At 40.2% G+C, this 16,234-nt stretch overlaps 1 protein-coding gene across 1 annotated transcript in view; it reads left to right on the forward strand.

Moving 5' to 3' along the window:
* Nucleotides 1-16,234, forward strand: part of SLC6A4 (solute carrier family 6 member 4) — a 23,076-nt gene continuing 6,842 nt past the window's right edge. The window contains exons 1-11 of the mRNA XM_026861440.1: nt 1-317; nt 6,992-7,608; nt 8,302-8,436; nt 9,399-9,618; nt 10,030-10,168; nt 10,558-10,692; nt 12,583-12,686; nt 13,383-13,510; nt 13,857-13,969; nt 14,737-14,868; nt 15,900-15,999. Of these exons, the coding sequence (XP_026717241.1) occupies nt 7,143-7,608; nt 8,302-8,436; nt 9,399-9,618; nt 10,030-10,168; nt 10,558-10,692; nt 12,583-12,686; nt 13,383-13,510; nt 13,857-13,969; nt 14,737-14,868; nt 15,900-15,999 (1,672 nt within the window). The 5' untranslated portion in view covers nt 1-317; nt 6,992-7,142. The remainder of the gene's footprint in view (nt 318-6,991; nt 7,609-8,301; nt 8,437-9,398; nt 9,619-10,029; nt 10,169-10,557; nt 10,693-12,582; nt 12,687-13,382; nt 13,511-13,856; nt 13,970-14,736; nt 14,869-15,899; nt 16,000-16,234) is intronic.

The raw sequence follows: 16,234 nt of genomic DNA on the forward strand, positions 1-16,234 counted from the left end.
CTTCACTGGATCCTGCTCTTTTGAACTGATCAGAACGGACAAATGTAGCCACCCACCCCTAGGAGGAAAACTGAGCTGCAGCCCTGGTGAAACATAAAGTTTATTCGACTGAAGTGACGCAAAAATTCTTAAAGAGCTCTTTGGCAGCAGATTATCTGGAAATCAGACCATGTGAGGGGGATTGGTGTACAAAAACCTCACCAAGATGCTGAGTTGCCCACAGGCTGAGTGCCCGAGACTCTGAGGTAAATGTGGGTGAAGGTTACTCGAGCTTGGATAACTCCAAGGAAAACGCTTCAAACCCATCCGAAGGACAGGTACTTTATAATTTTGTTTTTAACACACTAACTAAAGCCCTTTTTGAAATTTAGACAGACTTCTAGTCAGCTGTCTTCAGAGCCTACCTTCTAAAGCAAGCAGATACCGGAGGTTCACTAACTTTCACTCCTCTTTGGTTATAAAATCTGAAATACTGATGACAGTCTAAAATATGTATACTATATTTTCTTTCATATTAAATTAGCTTTTAATGCCTTAGAGTAATTTCTAAAACACTGGGAAAATGTACGTCTAAGAAAGCGTTGGGGGTAAAAATGTTACATTGATTTTTGGTGAAAGTTTGCTTTGATTTTTCAAACTTTTTATGCTTTTTCTTGCTTTTCTGATGCTATATGCTCTCCTCCGTCTTGTTCAGGCACTCGTTCAGCAATTATGAATGTTGGGAGTCAAATACTTGTAGCTGAACATGTTATGACAATTTTAAATGAGAGTTTTGGCAGTCCACATAATTGCATTACAAATGTAAAGTTTGTTTTAAATTTACCAAAACCACCACATTAAACTATAAGGAAAAATGAAAAAAGCACAATCTGAGGGGAAAAAAAAATTATACAAACTGTTATTTATTTTTAAAGGGTAAAATAAGCTTTATTAACCATATTAAGTATATTTTAAAAGGTAAACTATCCCATCACAGTAAATTATCTAACTCAATGGGACAGCTTTATTATAAGTAATAAATGTGAAGAGTATGTCATATATATTTATAGTCGATCATGTTTACTGCTGAAACCAACTGGCTTGCTGGGTTTGCTAAGTAATATGGAAGTTTAAGTGAGGAATGCAATGTAACTGAATATCTAAATAATCATGGAAAACATGTTCTGATGTGCTAAGAAAGCCTGGGGAGCAAAGGATTGTGCATTTACCGGGTTTGGATTCTTGGAAATGCTGTGGAGTTTTTTCAGTGTGTGGTGTTAGCTGTCAGGCATTTTACCAGGAAAGGTCTCGTACACTTGGGCTTTGTCTTCTGGTGCTTTGATGAGTAAATTGTAATTTTCCTGGAGAGTACTTTGTAAACTTGGCACATAGCAAATGACTGTTGTGGGTCCATTTTCTAATTGGACGGAGTGTGAGGATTTTCAAATGGTTATACAAATTAATAAAAAAACTGCCCCAAAACTGGAATTTAATAAACCCCCTAAATTCTTCCCACACATGGAAACGTGCAGTGCATTTAAGCTCTTTCCTGCTTTCCTCCATGGAAATATAAACCACCGAGTTTTCATCAGAAAAAGTTTTAAGAGCATAAAGAAATGTTCGTCCTGTATCCTGGTGCCCTTTCCGATGCTAAAGTTTTAACTCTTTTACAAATCTATTTCTGCAGATCTGTTGATCTGGCAGTCTGCATCCTGTAGACCTTACACAACCTAACGAAGCCCATCTATGGGATAAGTGTTTCATAAAGAACTGGAGTAGAACTTGGAGCCTGAACAAAGGGGCTCTAATTTGGAAATAGCCATTAACAAGTCTCCTTCAGAGAAACATCAACTGGGAACGGTGGTGACTGTTTCTTTTCTTTAGGTAAAGCCATTACAAATATACATATGCCAGTGTGCATGTGCTTGTGCAGCCAGGCTTTGACTTGACTCTGCAAAGAGGTCTTTTAGGTGAAACACCGTGCCCATTAATTTATAATTAATATTCTGCCTGTGCAGAGTTATATTAAGGAACAGTGCTCTATTTATTAGGTGATGTTTGCTGTGTTATGACTCTTCCTTCAAGTTTATATAAATAATCTGAGGAAAAATACAAAAGGAACATCACTCCCTCTCTAAGCTTATCTGTTTCCTTGCACTACATATAGACACACTTGAGCCATAAAATACATTTTCTTCCCCCCTCCCTCTGTTCTTTAAATGACTGTCATCAATTTGGCAGCATTCCCAGTACAATAGTGTCTGTCTTCTCAACGAAGTTTTAAAGGTAAAAATCTCTTTCTGCTGCCGACTTTTTAATTTCAGACTGAAGAACGGACAAGATTATGACATAAAACTCACAGTACAGGTTTATATTCCCCCAATACTATTGCTTTCAGGAGCACTATTTTAACATCTTACCTATATTTAGCCTTATTTGGGAACAATAAGAGAGAGCTCACTGTTTATACCATTCTTACTTTGGTAAGGAGCCTTTTATTCTCCCCGGAGGGCCGTTGTCTCAGTGGGACTACTTGTGGAGTACAGTTCTACTCTGGTTTAGTAAGACATAGGGCTGTGTGAGGAGATATGGGTGAAGACCAGAAATGTTTGCTGCTGCATTTATCAGAGTCGAGTACCTGGAAACACCCTGTTGGAGGGTCATGGTTGATATTGTGGCTCAGAGGTGAGAACAGTCCTACAGATAAACAACGCAGCTTTTTCCTGTGTGGGATACGTGATTTCTGTCTTGTCATACAAACTTCTTGCTTGATTTTCTAGATAAAAGTAATTTCCTCAGACTCTTTCCACTTACACACAATTGCCTGTGTGAACTGCATCTTCACTGCAAGGTGTACAAGGCAGTCAAGCAGCTTCCCAATTTTGACAATCTTAAATACTTTGTGAGAAAAGGGAGGTTTAGGTCAAGTTAACAGAAATTTTAATGCTTGATTCTGTTTGCTAACACTGTAGGCTAACTTTCTGTTTCAGAGTTCAAAGTACTTTAAGTCTTTGCAAGTGCTAGCATGTAACTGGACAGGAGTAAGGCAGGTGGAGCAGCAGTGGGAGTGATGGTGATGTGAGTTCTGCTACAGGAATGCAGCTGTAACCCAGTGAGGGGCTGGTGCTCCAGCAAGCACTGGTTTATAAAATCAACACACGGAAAAAGAACATGATTTGTATGAAGTGAAATAGGTGCAAATATACATATTTTGCAACTGTGTGAGTTAAAATGTATTTGATCATTTGGAGACGAGTAATGACTTTTGTAGTCGTGCGGTGAGGCTGAACAAGCCTTGTGCTGGGGAGTTCAGGAAGTCAGTGCTGCCCCACCTCAAATAAAACATTCTCCAGGTGACTTGAGGCATTGAAATTTGCCTCCCTTGAAGCATCTGGTATTTGCTGCACTTCAACCTAATTGTTTTAATCTCCTAGACACATTAAAAGTCAATTTTCTCCTTTAATAATAAAAAAAAAGAAAAGAAAATAATTTTATTTTTAAAGACCTAGAAAGATTTGCTTTACAACATGGGAAAGCATTAAAGGAAAGGAACTCCCACACTGCCACGAGAGGTCACTGCATGCCTCAGGAAATAAGGCCAGTTGTGCATCTCCCTGCTGGGGAAGGAACTGGACCCCAGGACAGGGATGCTTCTTGAGGATCGCCTTGACAGGGGCAAAGAATTGGGTTTGTGCATCGAGGGACATGCAGGGCTTTTACATCTACAGTGCTGGTTCAAGTTTAGCTCTGTGTAGGAGTAACCAAAAATGATAATTTAATTAATATTTGGCTTATGTGAACTGCGTTGGTGGCTTCAGCCAAGCTTGTAGAAACACATGTCTTCAATTATTCATCCTAGGGTTTTCAACAAACAAGGCAAGCAGGGAATAGTTGTGGAGGACACGCTGGTTGTTACAGGGTGTCTCTCTCTCCAGAGCAGAGCTGAGGGTCATTCCTCTTTAGTCACTCTTGGTGTAAGGAGGAGTGCAATTCAGAGGGCTGGCAGCACAGCACCTTTCTCGTACTCCTGGGCAGCACAGCGTTATGGAGATGAAAACTGCCCCTTAGAATAATCTCTGTTCGGAGCTACTGGTGAGAGAAAAGGCACCAACACTTAGGGCCTCTTAAAGGAGCAAAGTTGTGTCTACAAAAACCAGATCAAAACAAAATGAAGGCACAGCTATCTTTTTTTTTTTTTTCTTCTGTAGCTAATTATGTTGGTGATAAGAAGCCAATGTGTATTTGTGTAAGAGCAACCTTTGCAACAGCTCAGATTGAAAATAGGTAATAAACTGCCATTTCTTAGAACATTCACTATTGTCATTCTAGCACCTGTAATTGCTGAGATGAAGCAGAGACTGGGGTGGGCAAAATCCTTCAGTATTAACTTAATTGTCCCAGGGATATCTTCCCTAGTGGTCCTAGAGTACTTTTCAACCCCAAGAGCTATAGTTCTGCAGCTGTTTGCACTGCTTATAGTGGTTACAATTTCTTCAGATAGATTTTTTTTTTTTAAAATTATAAAAGAGGAGGGGAAAAGTACATTCTCCCACAGTTTTTTACAGCATAATGAAATCTTCTGATTCTGTAACTGTTCTGTTTTTGTGTGCCAACTATGATACTGTGAACACCACCGCATAGCTGTAGAGTCCATCACTCCAGAGATTTCCCAGGGTGGCTCACAAGCTGTAGCTCTGTTTCAGAAAGGAATAGTTTGAATTCCAGCTGAAGGCCCTGACGGTTCACAAATCTTTTTGCATATCCGAGGCTCAAACTACTGAAAATTCTACAAAAATATTGCAAGTAATGTGATATTTCTTTCCTCTGGTCCGCAGAAGACCAGAAGGAGCTTAGATCCGGGTAAGACAACTATCCTGATTGTCACAGAGATGGGAAATCAACTGTACGTTCAATGACCTCTCCTCAGTAAAGAAAGTGCCAAGAAGTATCGATGTGCAGAAATAAAATGTTTTACAAATACAGTGAGGGTTTAAGTCTCAGATATGGAAAATTTAGTCTCATGAGATAATGCAGCTAAATCAACATCCTTTACTGCTTTCCCATTTATGAGTAAGAGGTGTAAAGTCCAGAAGGGCTCAGATTACTTTTCCATATTCCTACCTTATACTTAACATGCTCTATACAAGGGGAGGATTGGCTGTGGCCTTTCCTAGGATTTTTATGTTGCCACCAGCGATCGTAGGACTCTTTTCATCTACATAAGCTCTTGTGGGATATTTGGAAGGTTTCGGACTCCAAAGACATTCAGGTTTTATAGTCTTGCAGGTAAAACAAACTCCTTTGCTGTAGTAGTATTCTCTGGAACTCTGAAGATGTTTCAGTCTTTGTGGATGATTAACTAATGGTAACGAAGTACTGCTCTTGTAAGAATTCAGCATTAATGATGCACTGCTTGCTATAAGATGAAAAGAACATTATCTGGGTAAAGACAGAACGTAAGCCTGAAGAACTAGAGACTTCTCAAAGTTGTAAACAACACCTTCAAGTGACTTTTCTCTAGAGAACGTGCTCGGGTTTACTCTGGAGCTCGATAACTTTCCTTCTCTTTCAGCTTGCACTGGTAAATGTTGAGGAAGAGGTTTAACAAACTGTCTTTGCACAAGGCTGAAAGCTGGGAAGAACTTGAGTTTTAATACCTCTGGCAATGAGCAAATTCGAGCAATGAGCAAATAATATCCCTTCTTTGCTTTAGTTTTTCCAACAGCTGAAAGTGAAATAATGTTTATTCTTCTGTTGGGATGTGACAATGATATTTACCGTGGTAAAATGCTTTGAAAAGGGAAAATTAGATGTAAGGATAAAAATTTAATCTGTGGTGGCATCGTGTCGATTCTGTAACATTTTTCTAACTATAAAGCAAGGTTACTACCCTAGGGAATTCACAGCACAGAGGATCAGCTCCTATTTCACGATTTTGTTGAGTAAAGGCAGCTGGGCATTTACACTACCTGAACAAATGAGCAGAAAACAAAACATGATCCACTGAAACACAATTCTTTTTCTGTTCTTTTTGTCCTGAAGGAAAAGTTAATTGTTTTATACTTTTTCTTTATTTTTGGATGGCTGAATTATGCTTCTGGCATATATGAAGAAGGCAGGTAAAGCCAGGGATTCTCCCAGTGCCTGTTTTTCTGCTGGCAATGGTCAGTAGCACCGGAGTAGTGCCCACTACCCTTCCTGAGGCTGGAACCCCAGTGTTAGCAGATCCAAACAGAATGAAAGATGCCTTTATTTCCCCAAGGAGTTAAATAAAAACCTGGAGACAGGTTTCATCCTTTAGACTCACATGTTAGTTTACTCAAAACCATCAGATTGAAGTTTTCTGATCTTTTTTTCCTTGTTATTAGTGTTGACTGAGCCTCAAAAGTTAGTTGATACAAACCCACTGAGATATAAATACTTTTCTAAACTTTCATCTGAGCCTTCTAGGTCTGCTGCTAAACATAGCAGACGCTGTGGGATTTCTGAAGAAAGGTGGTCATGAAATAGAATTTGTATATCCATTGTTATCTCATATTTGATTAATTCTTTTCCCTTCATACTGGGTGAATCCAGAAACTGCCAGTAGAAGTCACAGGATGAACTTAGGAAAATACAAGCCACACTAAACTCTGCCCTCATTTTCGCAAACTGGGAGTCCCACAGCCTCCCTGAGTGTGAAACCAGTGTTCAGAGGGAGAATGTGGTGTACCAGAAGACAGCAGGACTGTGACTGCCTGTGAGTTGTCCAACAATGCACAAAGTCCAGCAAGTCTGCCGGAGAGGTTAGAAGCCAGGTATATCGACTTCTGCTGTAGAAGATGATGATTGCTTCATTCCTTTCTCTGTACAAAACCCTGAATGGATTATCTGCTAAATGATTCACATTGCGTGCCGTGATGGTTAATGATGTCCAAAAGTATTTTAATCACAGAATCTGTCAGTTGTAACTTGAAAGTCAGCAGCATCAGCAAGCCCTGTAATGGATTTTTAACTATTTTTCGTTTCTTAGATGGTGTTTGTACCTGCGATCTGATGGATTTAAATATGGGAGAGGAATTCTAAAAGTGTTGGGAATACACTGGGAATAAAAGCGTGGGAAGAAGAGCCACAAGGGGACTCTGCTGTTCGTCTGCAAGTGATCAGAACAAATCTCAGACAAAATGGAAAAAAAGGCAACAAGCAATGAGACTGAGCCGCTGACTTCCAAGAAAGATGTCTCGGACTGTAAGGAAGGAGAAGATTGTAAAGAGAAGAATGGACTTCTGGTCAGGAACCCTAAATCGGCCCTACGGCTCGTGGAGGATGGCAATAAAGTCCATCCCAGCCAGGGAGATAAAGGGGAGGCAGCTCAGATCTCCAATGGTTATTCAGGGGTTCAGAGCTCTGTTCCCTGCAATGGAATGGGAGAGGTGGAAGATGCCCAGTGCACCGCCCCAGCAGCCACAACCACCACTACAACCACAACTTCTACCACCTGCGGTGCAGAAGGCCAGCAGCAGCTGATGGAGCTAGAAGACAGAGAGACCTGGAGTAAAAAAATTGACTTTCTACTCTCTGTCATTGGATATGCAGTGGATCTGGGAAATGTGTGGAGATTTCCTTATATATGCTATCAGAACGGAGGAGGTCAGTGACTAGTTCTGTCTGCTTAATGCTCAACTTCTTTGCTTCTAACTGGATGATTTAGGGGCTTATTTTAATATCATATATAACAAATGACCAAGGGGAAATGACTTTTCAAGCAAAGTGGAAAACCTTAATACTGGGATAGAATGACTAGACACATTAAGATGGAAGAAAAACTGTTTAGCAAGATCTAAAAAAATTAGTACGACTAGAAGCTGAGAGGCAGTTAGGTGCAGAACCACCTTCCAAGAGAAATCCCCGTCCCAAGGAGTATTTTAAAATCCAATAAACCAGCCTGTCACACCCAACTCATCAGGAATGCTAGGTCTTAGACTCTCCATATAACCAAGTAGGTCTTGGAAAGGAGTCTAACAAAGGCATTTTACTGAAGAAATTAATTATTTTATCTGTAGCCCATCTCACAATTGTATCTGTTGTAGCCAGTGCAGTCTAGGGGCATCCTATGTATACTTGTTTCAGAAATGTAAGAAGTTTGGCCTGAGTGTTGCTGTTTATTCACACTGCTAAGCAGTTATTCTGAGAAATCCCCTGGTAATTCAGTGTGGCACACTGGCTAGGGAGGGGATATGCATTTTCCCCGTGGGATGGAAGGAACTGTTGTTTATGGACTGCTGGTGCAGTTGGAAGAGAAGTCCTATGAAGAGTTACAATCATCTGCTTTCTTTCTTGCAGGAGCATTCCTCATTCCTTACACAATTATGGCCATCTTTGGAGGGATCCCTCTCTTCTATATGGAACTAGCACTAGGACAGTACCACAGGAATGGGTGTATTTCAATTTGGAGAAAAATATGTCCTATATTCAAAGGTAAAGAAGGGAAATGGAAAATAACTAGGAACCTTATGAATAACTCAAAGATTTCCTAAAATAGTGAAATTTTTTTAAAAAAAAAATTAAAATCTCACAAAGCACTGGTTTTGGCTGGGGTAGACTTAATTTTCTTCACAGTAGCTAGTATGGAGTTAAACCATAACACAAAGTAAGGCTTGTTCTACACAAGATTTTGGCTTTACAAAGAAAGCTTTCCTAAAACTTTATGTACACCTGCAGATGTGTGTGTATATTCCCATATACGCAAATGATGTGCAACTCTCGCATTGATTAGCTAGAGGCCAGTCCACTTTCTCTCATCAAAGCCTGAAAATATTAAAAAAACCCCAACCAAAACCAAAAAATGTAATTAATAAAGTAAGTAACATTACTGAATTCAAGGCAAACAATAAAATTAATTAATAAAGTAAGTAAAGTAAATAAGTAACATTACTGAATTCAAGGCAGAATTAAAACCAGGAAAGAATACAGATCTATTATTTCTCTTACAAATATATTATGAAGAAATGATTCTCCATCTTCAGCCTGGGCTGTCAATTCCCATCCTACCACAGAGTCTTCTACATTAAAAGGACCTGTTCTATATGCTTGTTTATTCTTGCTTCCAGTGTTACAGCTCTGGTCCTGTCTTTTTTATTTGCTGAGAGTGCAAGATGCCTATTTCTGAATTCCAGGAATTTAGGAACAGATGAAAAAAAAACCTGTAAGCATATTCTGTCTTGATTAAGAATGTTTTTTCGGAATCAGAGCCTGAGTGTTTCTGAAGCCACAAGAAATTCCAGTGTCATAAACTTGAGAGAGAGTATATCTGCCTTCTGCAGAGCTGCCTTATACAGTTACTAATTGTAGTTGATGTGATAACCAATTCCCTCCTTTTTTTTTTTGTTTTTCCCCTAAAACTTGCACTCACTTCATGTAATTATTTCCTACCTTACTAGGGATTGGCTTTGCCATCTGTATAATAGATCTTTACGTAGCCTCCTACTACAACACCATTATGGCTTGGGCCTTTTACTACCTCGTATCCTCCTTCACTGCGGAGCTGCCATGGACTAGCTGCACAAATCCTTGGAACACAGGCAACTGCACTAACTACTTCAGCAAGGACAATGTCAGCTGGTCCCTGTACTCCATCTCTCCCGCAGAAGAATTTTATACGTAAGTGCATGTAAGTGAGGACAGTAATATTAGACAGAACGGTGGAACATGTAGCAAGCTTTTCTTTGGAGGGGGAGCAGGGCTGTTATATTAGCGGTACCCTTTTCTGAACTATTCAAATAACTAAATATTTGGAGGTGTATTGAAGCTTAGGGTGTATGGGGGGTTACTCTGTTTTAGAGCAGAGGTTCCCAACCACTGTCAGCTGTCACCATTTATCATCACTGGTGTACCATTAATATCAAACTTTTAATTTTAGATTTTATTTTTAATTTACTCTGAAGGCTTCTTATCAAGGCCTCAGGACTACTTGTAATGCTCAGACCACAGCACAGGACTGTTCAAAGCATACTTAACATAAACATTTGTTAAAAAAAAAATTCTATACTATGTTTTTCTTTCCCTTTTCAGCCGCCACGTTCTACAGGTGCACAGGTCCGATGGGCTGGATGACCTGGGGGGCATTAGCTGGCAATTGACCCTCTGTTTATTGTTAATCTTCACCATTGTATACTTCAGCATCTGGAAAGGGGTCAAAACATCGGGCAAGGTGAATGCAAAAGCAAGACAAATCAACTTGGTACAGTCTAGTTTTGCAGCAGTTCTAAATGAGCCAATTAACTTGGCAGAAAATTATCTCAGATTGTCTCCATGACAGGAATTACAGGCTCATGTATTTGGGAAGCACTTACTGTAGAGTGACTTCTACTGTTACCCAAGTAATACAGAACAACAGTATGTTACACCGCTGTTCTCTGGACATGAACAACACTGCCAAGAGAAAGCATGGGTATAGATGTGCAAACTGTCCGTTTACAGACCTTCTGAGAAGTTCACGTGATGATGTAATAAATGCTAAGAGCTATAATAAGAATAACCTGTTATCACCTGTTAACTTTCTACCCATGGCACATGCTACCTTGCTGTTTTCCCTCACAGGTGGTATGGGTGACTGCCACATTCCCTTACATCATACTCTCTATCCTGCTAGTGAGAGGTGCAACTTTGCCTGGGGCTTGGAGAGGTGTCCTCTACTACGTGAAACCTGACTGGCAGAAACTCCTGGCCACTGAGGTAAAAAACATTGTGAAAGGGTAGAGATTTGCTTTTAGTCTGTCAGCATGTATATACTTCAATGTTTGTTTTCAGCACAGAGCATGATTAAGCAAATGCCTTAGCACAGACTTAAAAGACTGGCTTCATGCTCTTGTTTAAACAGTCATGCTATTCTTTCCATAATTATAAAGTTGGTTTTTTTTAAAGATTAGAGTCCACCATCAATTCAGCTTGAACTAATAGTAGAGTTCCCATACAGCGGTTGAATAGAATTAGTGATATGGAGGAAAAAACACCAAGTGACCAAACAATTTTTCACCAGGAAAGTGGTGAACAGCCTGACATTGAGTGAGACGCGGTGATTGCTGCTACACTGCAACAAAATCCTGTACCTGTGACAGTCACACTGAGCAAATTAAACTTATTAAACCCTAACAACTGGTCTAGCTGCAGGTTTTTTGGCTGTGAGGGAATCATTACACACTTGGGCAGGCTCTTCCACAGCCCAACGGTATCCACAGTTGCCCGTGTTTACATAGTGCAGGTTACTAGAGTCAAAACTTCAGCTTTCTGTCCTGTGACAAGCTTTGGCAGATAAACCCAAGGAGATTCTCTGCAGCCACCAACCAAAACATGACTCAGTAATCCATGCAAGTGCATAAGGAGAAGGAATAAATCAGTTGGGCTTGCATACATCATCAAGATTTAGAAGGAAAGGGGGCATGAGGACAAGGCTGAGCTAACCAACAAACCCCAGGCATCTGATTCAGCTTTGAACTCTGTGGATGACAAGTAGTCCGTCAGGCTCAAGGCTGCACTTACTTCGCTGCCTATGAAAGTGTCTAGTGAGGAGGGTGATGGAAAAACCCCAAAGCAATAAATACTACAAATACAAAGATTAAAAATTCTAATGTTTGCAAGTCTGCTGCTGCCCAGCTGATATGGAGAGCTTTGAATGAAGAGGAAATGAAAAGACACCCGTCTCTGATAAAGCAGCATCTCCAATAAGGGACCAACATCTTCTGAAAAAGCAATAAAGGGCATTGATATTGTATTGGATGTATCTGAAGTGAGGACAGCAGATTGCAATCTGTGTGCTGGACGATGACAGAGCTCTGAGCTCTGTGGATGATACAGGATGGCCTCACACGATGGAAGAGAATATTAGAAACGAGTTGTAATGAACTCCATGTTTCAATCAAAAGAGGATAAATGAACGAGGACTTTCACCTTCAGAAAGAGTGCTGATATTGTACTTTAGGAACACTACTCATTAAGGCTATGGCCACTTTTCAAGTACAACAGGCTTTTCATAACAAGATCATCACACTTGCCTCTGTCATGGCTGCAACAAAGCTGAACTGAGTCCCAAGGCCTAGAACTGCATCCACACTGTCAAATAGATTTCCATAAATCTAGGAAAAAATCTCAGCAGTGTTCATCTCCTACTTAGTCTGGAGGACACGCAGCCAAACAGAGGACTATTCCACAGCACACAGGGTTTGGAGGAAGGTGGCCCAACCCCACTGCAAAATCATGGATAGGAAGTTCTCTATACATTGCAAAACTTATGTTAAACTGATTACAGGCAAATCACGGTGAATTAATCTAAGATGCTGTCAGAAGTGAAACTGCCAGCGAGTACTTACAGCAGTGTAAAGAGCTACAAGAAGTACTGCACAGGCACTAACAGCACTAAAATTATAGTGGATATTTACAACTCTCACAGATATACGATAAATATTCATATTTCAGCATCTTGTCCTTAACAAAATGTTTGTTAGAGCCGGACTAGGATACAGGCAGACTAGTGAAAGACAGTTTTGTAGGTGTAAATGATATTCTGAATAAGCTGAACTCATTCAATCTCTTTCATGTCATTTTTTCTTGATCTTCAATATTTTTCAGGTCTGGGTCGATGCAGCAGCTCAGATTTTTTTCTCCCTTGGTCCAGGTTTTGGGGTCCTATTGGCTTACGCCAGCTACAACAAGTTCCATAACAACTGCTACCAGTGAGTTCTACCTTATACTATAAGTAAAACTGAGTTTAAAAAGAGTAACTACGGGTATTTACAGAAAAAGAAACACAGTGCTGGCGAAAGGCACTCAATTGTCAGACCTGTGTACATACAAATCAGAGAGAGGCATAACAGAAGTCCTTATTGAAAGAATCTGCAGTCGACAACATTTCTCCTCTGTTGTGCCTACCCTAAAGAGAGATAATCTCTACCAGTTACAGGAAGGAGTCTAAGATGTAGAAATCTGCCACAACAAAATGGACTAACTCCCTGCCAAACCATCAGATTATAATCATTTAATCTCAGCAATCAGTTCGGAAGTGACTTTAGACCTGAAAGGCAATTTATAGGTGTTTTCTCAGTATCTTAAGAAACACTAATTATAACTTGTAAAATAAAATTCTCAATTCTTTAATATCCCTATGGTAATTCCTATTTTTTTAAAACACCACTCAGCATCCAGCATTCAATCCCATGTCAGACTAACGTTAGAATATCTGTTTGAAGAAGAAAAAGTAGTCATGGTTGGGTGGGTTTTTTTCTTTCAAATCTGCTGGTTGTTTTTTTTCTACTGTGTTCCTCTAGATTTTCTAGGATACTATCCAGATCATTAACTCACCCCACCTGGTAGTAAACTGCTCTTTCTAGCAGATGCCGATTCCCTGATATGAGTTAGGTCTTCTGTTGCAGAGATGCCCTGGTTACCAGTACCGTGAACTGCGTGACTAGTTTTGTGTCTGGATTTGTCATTTTCACTGTGCTGGGATACATGGCTGAGATGAGGAATGAAGATGTATCAGAGGTTGCCAAAGACACTGGTAGGCTACCTTTTTGTACACATCTCTCAAACTGCTTTTAAGATAGAAAGTATTTGTATATTATCTTCTAGATCGAGAACGGCCCAAATTATGCAAAATATTTAGTATGTAATTTAGGATACTGCCTTACTTTATGATGAGGGCACTGTTATAAATATTCCATAAAGACAGCATGTAGAAGTCGTAGTGCATGCAGCTTCACAGACGTGGTGGTGACTGCACCCTGCAAAATAGCCTGGGGGGAGAAGTCTTCCCCTGGAAGATAACACGGTACAGGGAAGCAGCCTGTCCTCCTCCCAGCAGTAGCACGCTAACAATTATCCCTCATTCTCCATTCTGATACCAGGACCCAGCCTTCTCTTCATTACATATGCTGAGGCCATTGCAAACATGCCTGCTTCCACTTTCTTTGCCATCATCTTTTTCCTGATGTTACTCACGCTGGGATTAGACAGCACGGTGAGTAGACAGTAGGTGAGACTGTGGACCTCTCGGTATTTGGCGCGTGGCCTTACCCCGCAAACATCAGAAGAAACAGAATTACAAATACTGTGCTGTCCCTAAAGGGTCTAAAGCAGGATTGGCATCTCAAGACATCAACTTTTACTCCAATTTGGACCTAAATAGGCCTAAATAAAATGAAATTATTTGTCAGTGTCATACTGTGACAATTAGTAACAGACCTGGAAACACAACCAAAGCACTTGATTCATAAACTCCCAGTTGAATGCACCTTCCAGGCTCCTCCTCTCATGTAAACTTACAAAGCAATTATTGAAGTCTAGAATTTTTTTTCACACTAATTGGATTTAAAAGGTGGGAGCTGGAGGTGGCCTCAACAGCACTGCGAAGAGATGTTCTAAAAACATGCTATGTGAGCTGGTTTTTTGCAGGTTGAGAATCAGCTCCTTCCAGGAAGGCTGAACTCAGCTGATTTCACAATCTTGGTTCTGCTGAGCCACCTGCCACTTACCAGCATCCTATGACTTGTAATACAGTACTTCCTCTGGGTGATAGGCACTTGCTACAGATATGACAAGACTAAATCCCCACTTTAAGGAGTTTCAAGTTCTGAAGAAAAACTGTCTAAACAACAGTCACGCCAACTCTACAGGCAGAATAAAGCACCAGTGTTTCAGTGACTTAAAGCACCTTCAAGCATTGAAACATACTTTAAAGCGGTTAAAACCGCCCTCTATTTTCAGTAATTTTTCCATACTTTTCAGTTTGCAGGACTAGAGGGAGTGATTACTGGAGTACTGGATGAATTCCCCCATGTCTGGAGCAAACGCAGGGAATTGTTTGTCCTTGGTCTGATCATCGTTTGCTTTTTGGGGTCATTAGCAACACTGACATTTGTAAGTATTTTGCCCACTCCTCAGCTTTCTTACTGGCAGTTTCCTGCAAACGAGATCTTGGACAGAGTAGTACTTTTTGAAGAGAGTTTCAAGAAGTTCAATTAAATCTCCAGCCTGTTTTCTTAATGCATTGGAAATCTATACTTGGATCTATATCTTACTTGAAGCAGTAAGCAGACAACCTTCCACATTTTGTATGTGGTTTACTTCTGGTTCTCAAAAAACAATAATTGTTATTTTAATTTTTGCAATCTTTGGATTGTATTTTGAATTATAAAAGAATGATCAAAACATTATCTGCCAGAAGATGCTGTAATTGACCGTTGCTCTTCAAAAATTTCTAGCAATGAATTTCCTGGATCTCTCTCATTAAACCAGGCCAGAAATCAAGATCAGTCCCAATAAATAGTCTCTGTGGGGCTTGTGGGATTTCATTTTCATAACAAGCAACATTCTGAATAATGAGTGTAATAATCATAAGGGACAAGGAAAAAATACTTGGCTTTTCTTCCAGTCATGTTTCACTCCACTTGCTCATTTATGTGCAACTCCCTTCCCATTTAAAGTGTTTGCTATAAAAGGAGACTTAGTTCCTCTTGGAGACACAGTGCTCTCCTCCTTCATGATTCTAGATCCCAAATGGAAAGAAAGCAAGGTAACACCTTATTTCCTGTTCAGTAACTGACTCACGTTGGCAAAAGAAGATGCCATCACAGAAGGCATGCAAAAAGCCATCCCATCAACCCCCACCACATATCATTTGTTCATTAACATCCATCTAGAGCAGCCACCAGATTAATTTTTAGCTTTTCCACATGGCAGCCCCACTGGTGAAATATGTTCACAGAGAGTGACCACATCAGCAGCACGCTCAAGGATTTTACTGCTAGGTACAGCACCAGAGCAACAGAACTGACTGAATTACCCATCTGTGAATGCTCTGCTCCAGACGAAGGCAATAATAAACAGCAGCATTACAGGATTTCCCTAACTGGGTCTTTGGCTCACTGATAATGTGGTCTCCTTTCTAGGGAGGTGCGTATGTGGTAAAGCTGTTTGAAGAATATGCCACTGGTCCAGCTGTCCTAACAGTCGTGTTTCTGGAAGCGGTTGCTGTGGCCTGGTTCTACGGTAGGTCTGCTGCCACGCTGACAAACAGCACTACCCCAAATTCCTGAGCTTCTGCAGTGCAGCATCTCCTCTCTTTCTGCAGACAAGATCACTGATGTCTCCAGAAAAAAGTTCACCAAACCTTCTTACAAACCCACCAATTACCAAATCTATGAGAACTATTATTAATTGTTCTCTGACAGAAGTACATTTAAAAGTAACAAGCTCTAATTCATAATAATTAAGAATTTAATAT

Source organism: Athene cunicularia, assembly GCF_003259725.1.
Source record: "Athene cunicularia isolate RWA chromosome 19 unlocalized genomic scaffold, athCun1 chr19_part1, whole genome shotgun sequence".
NCBI classification, from domain to species: Eukaryota; Metazoa; Chordata; class Aves; order Strigiformes; family Strigidae; genus Athene; species Athene cunicularia.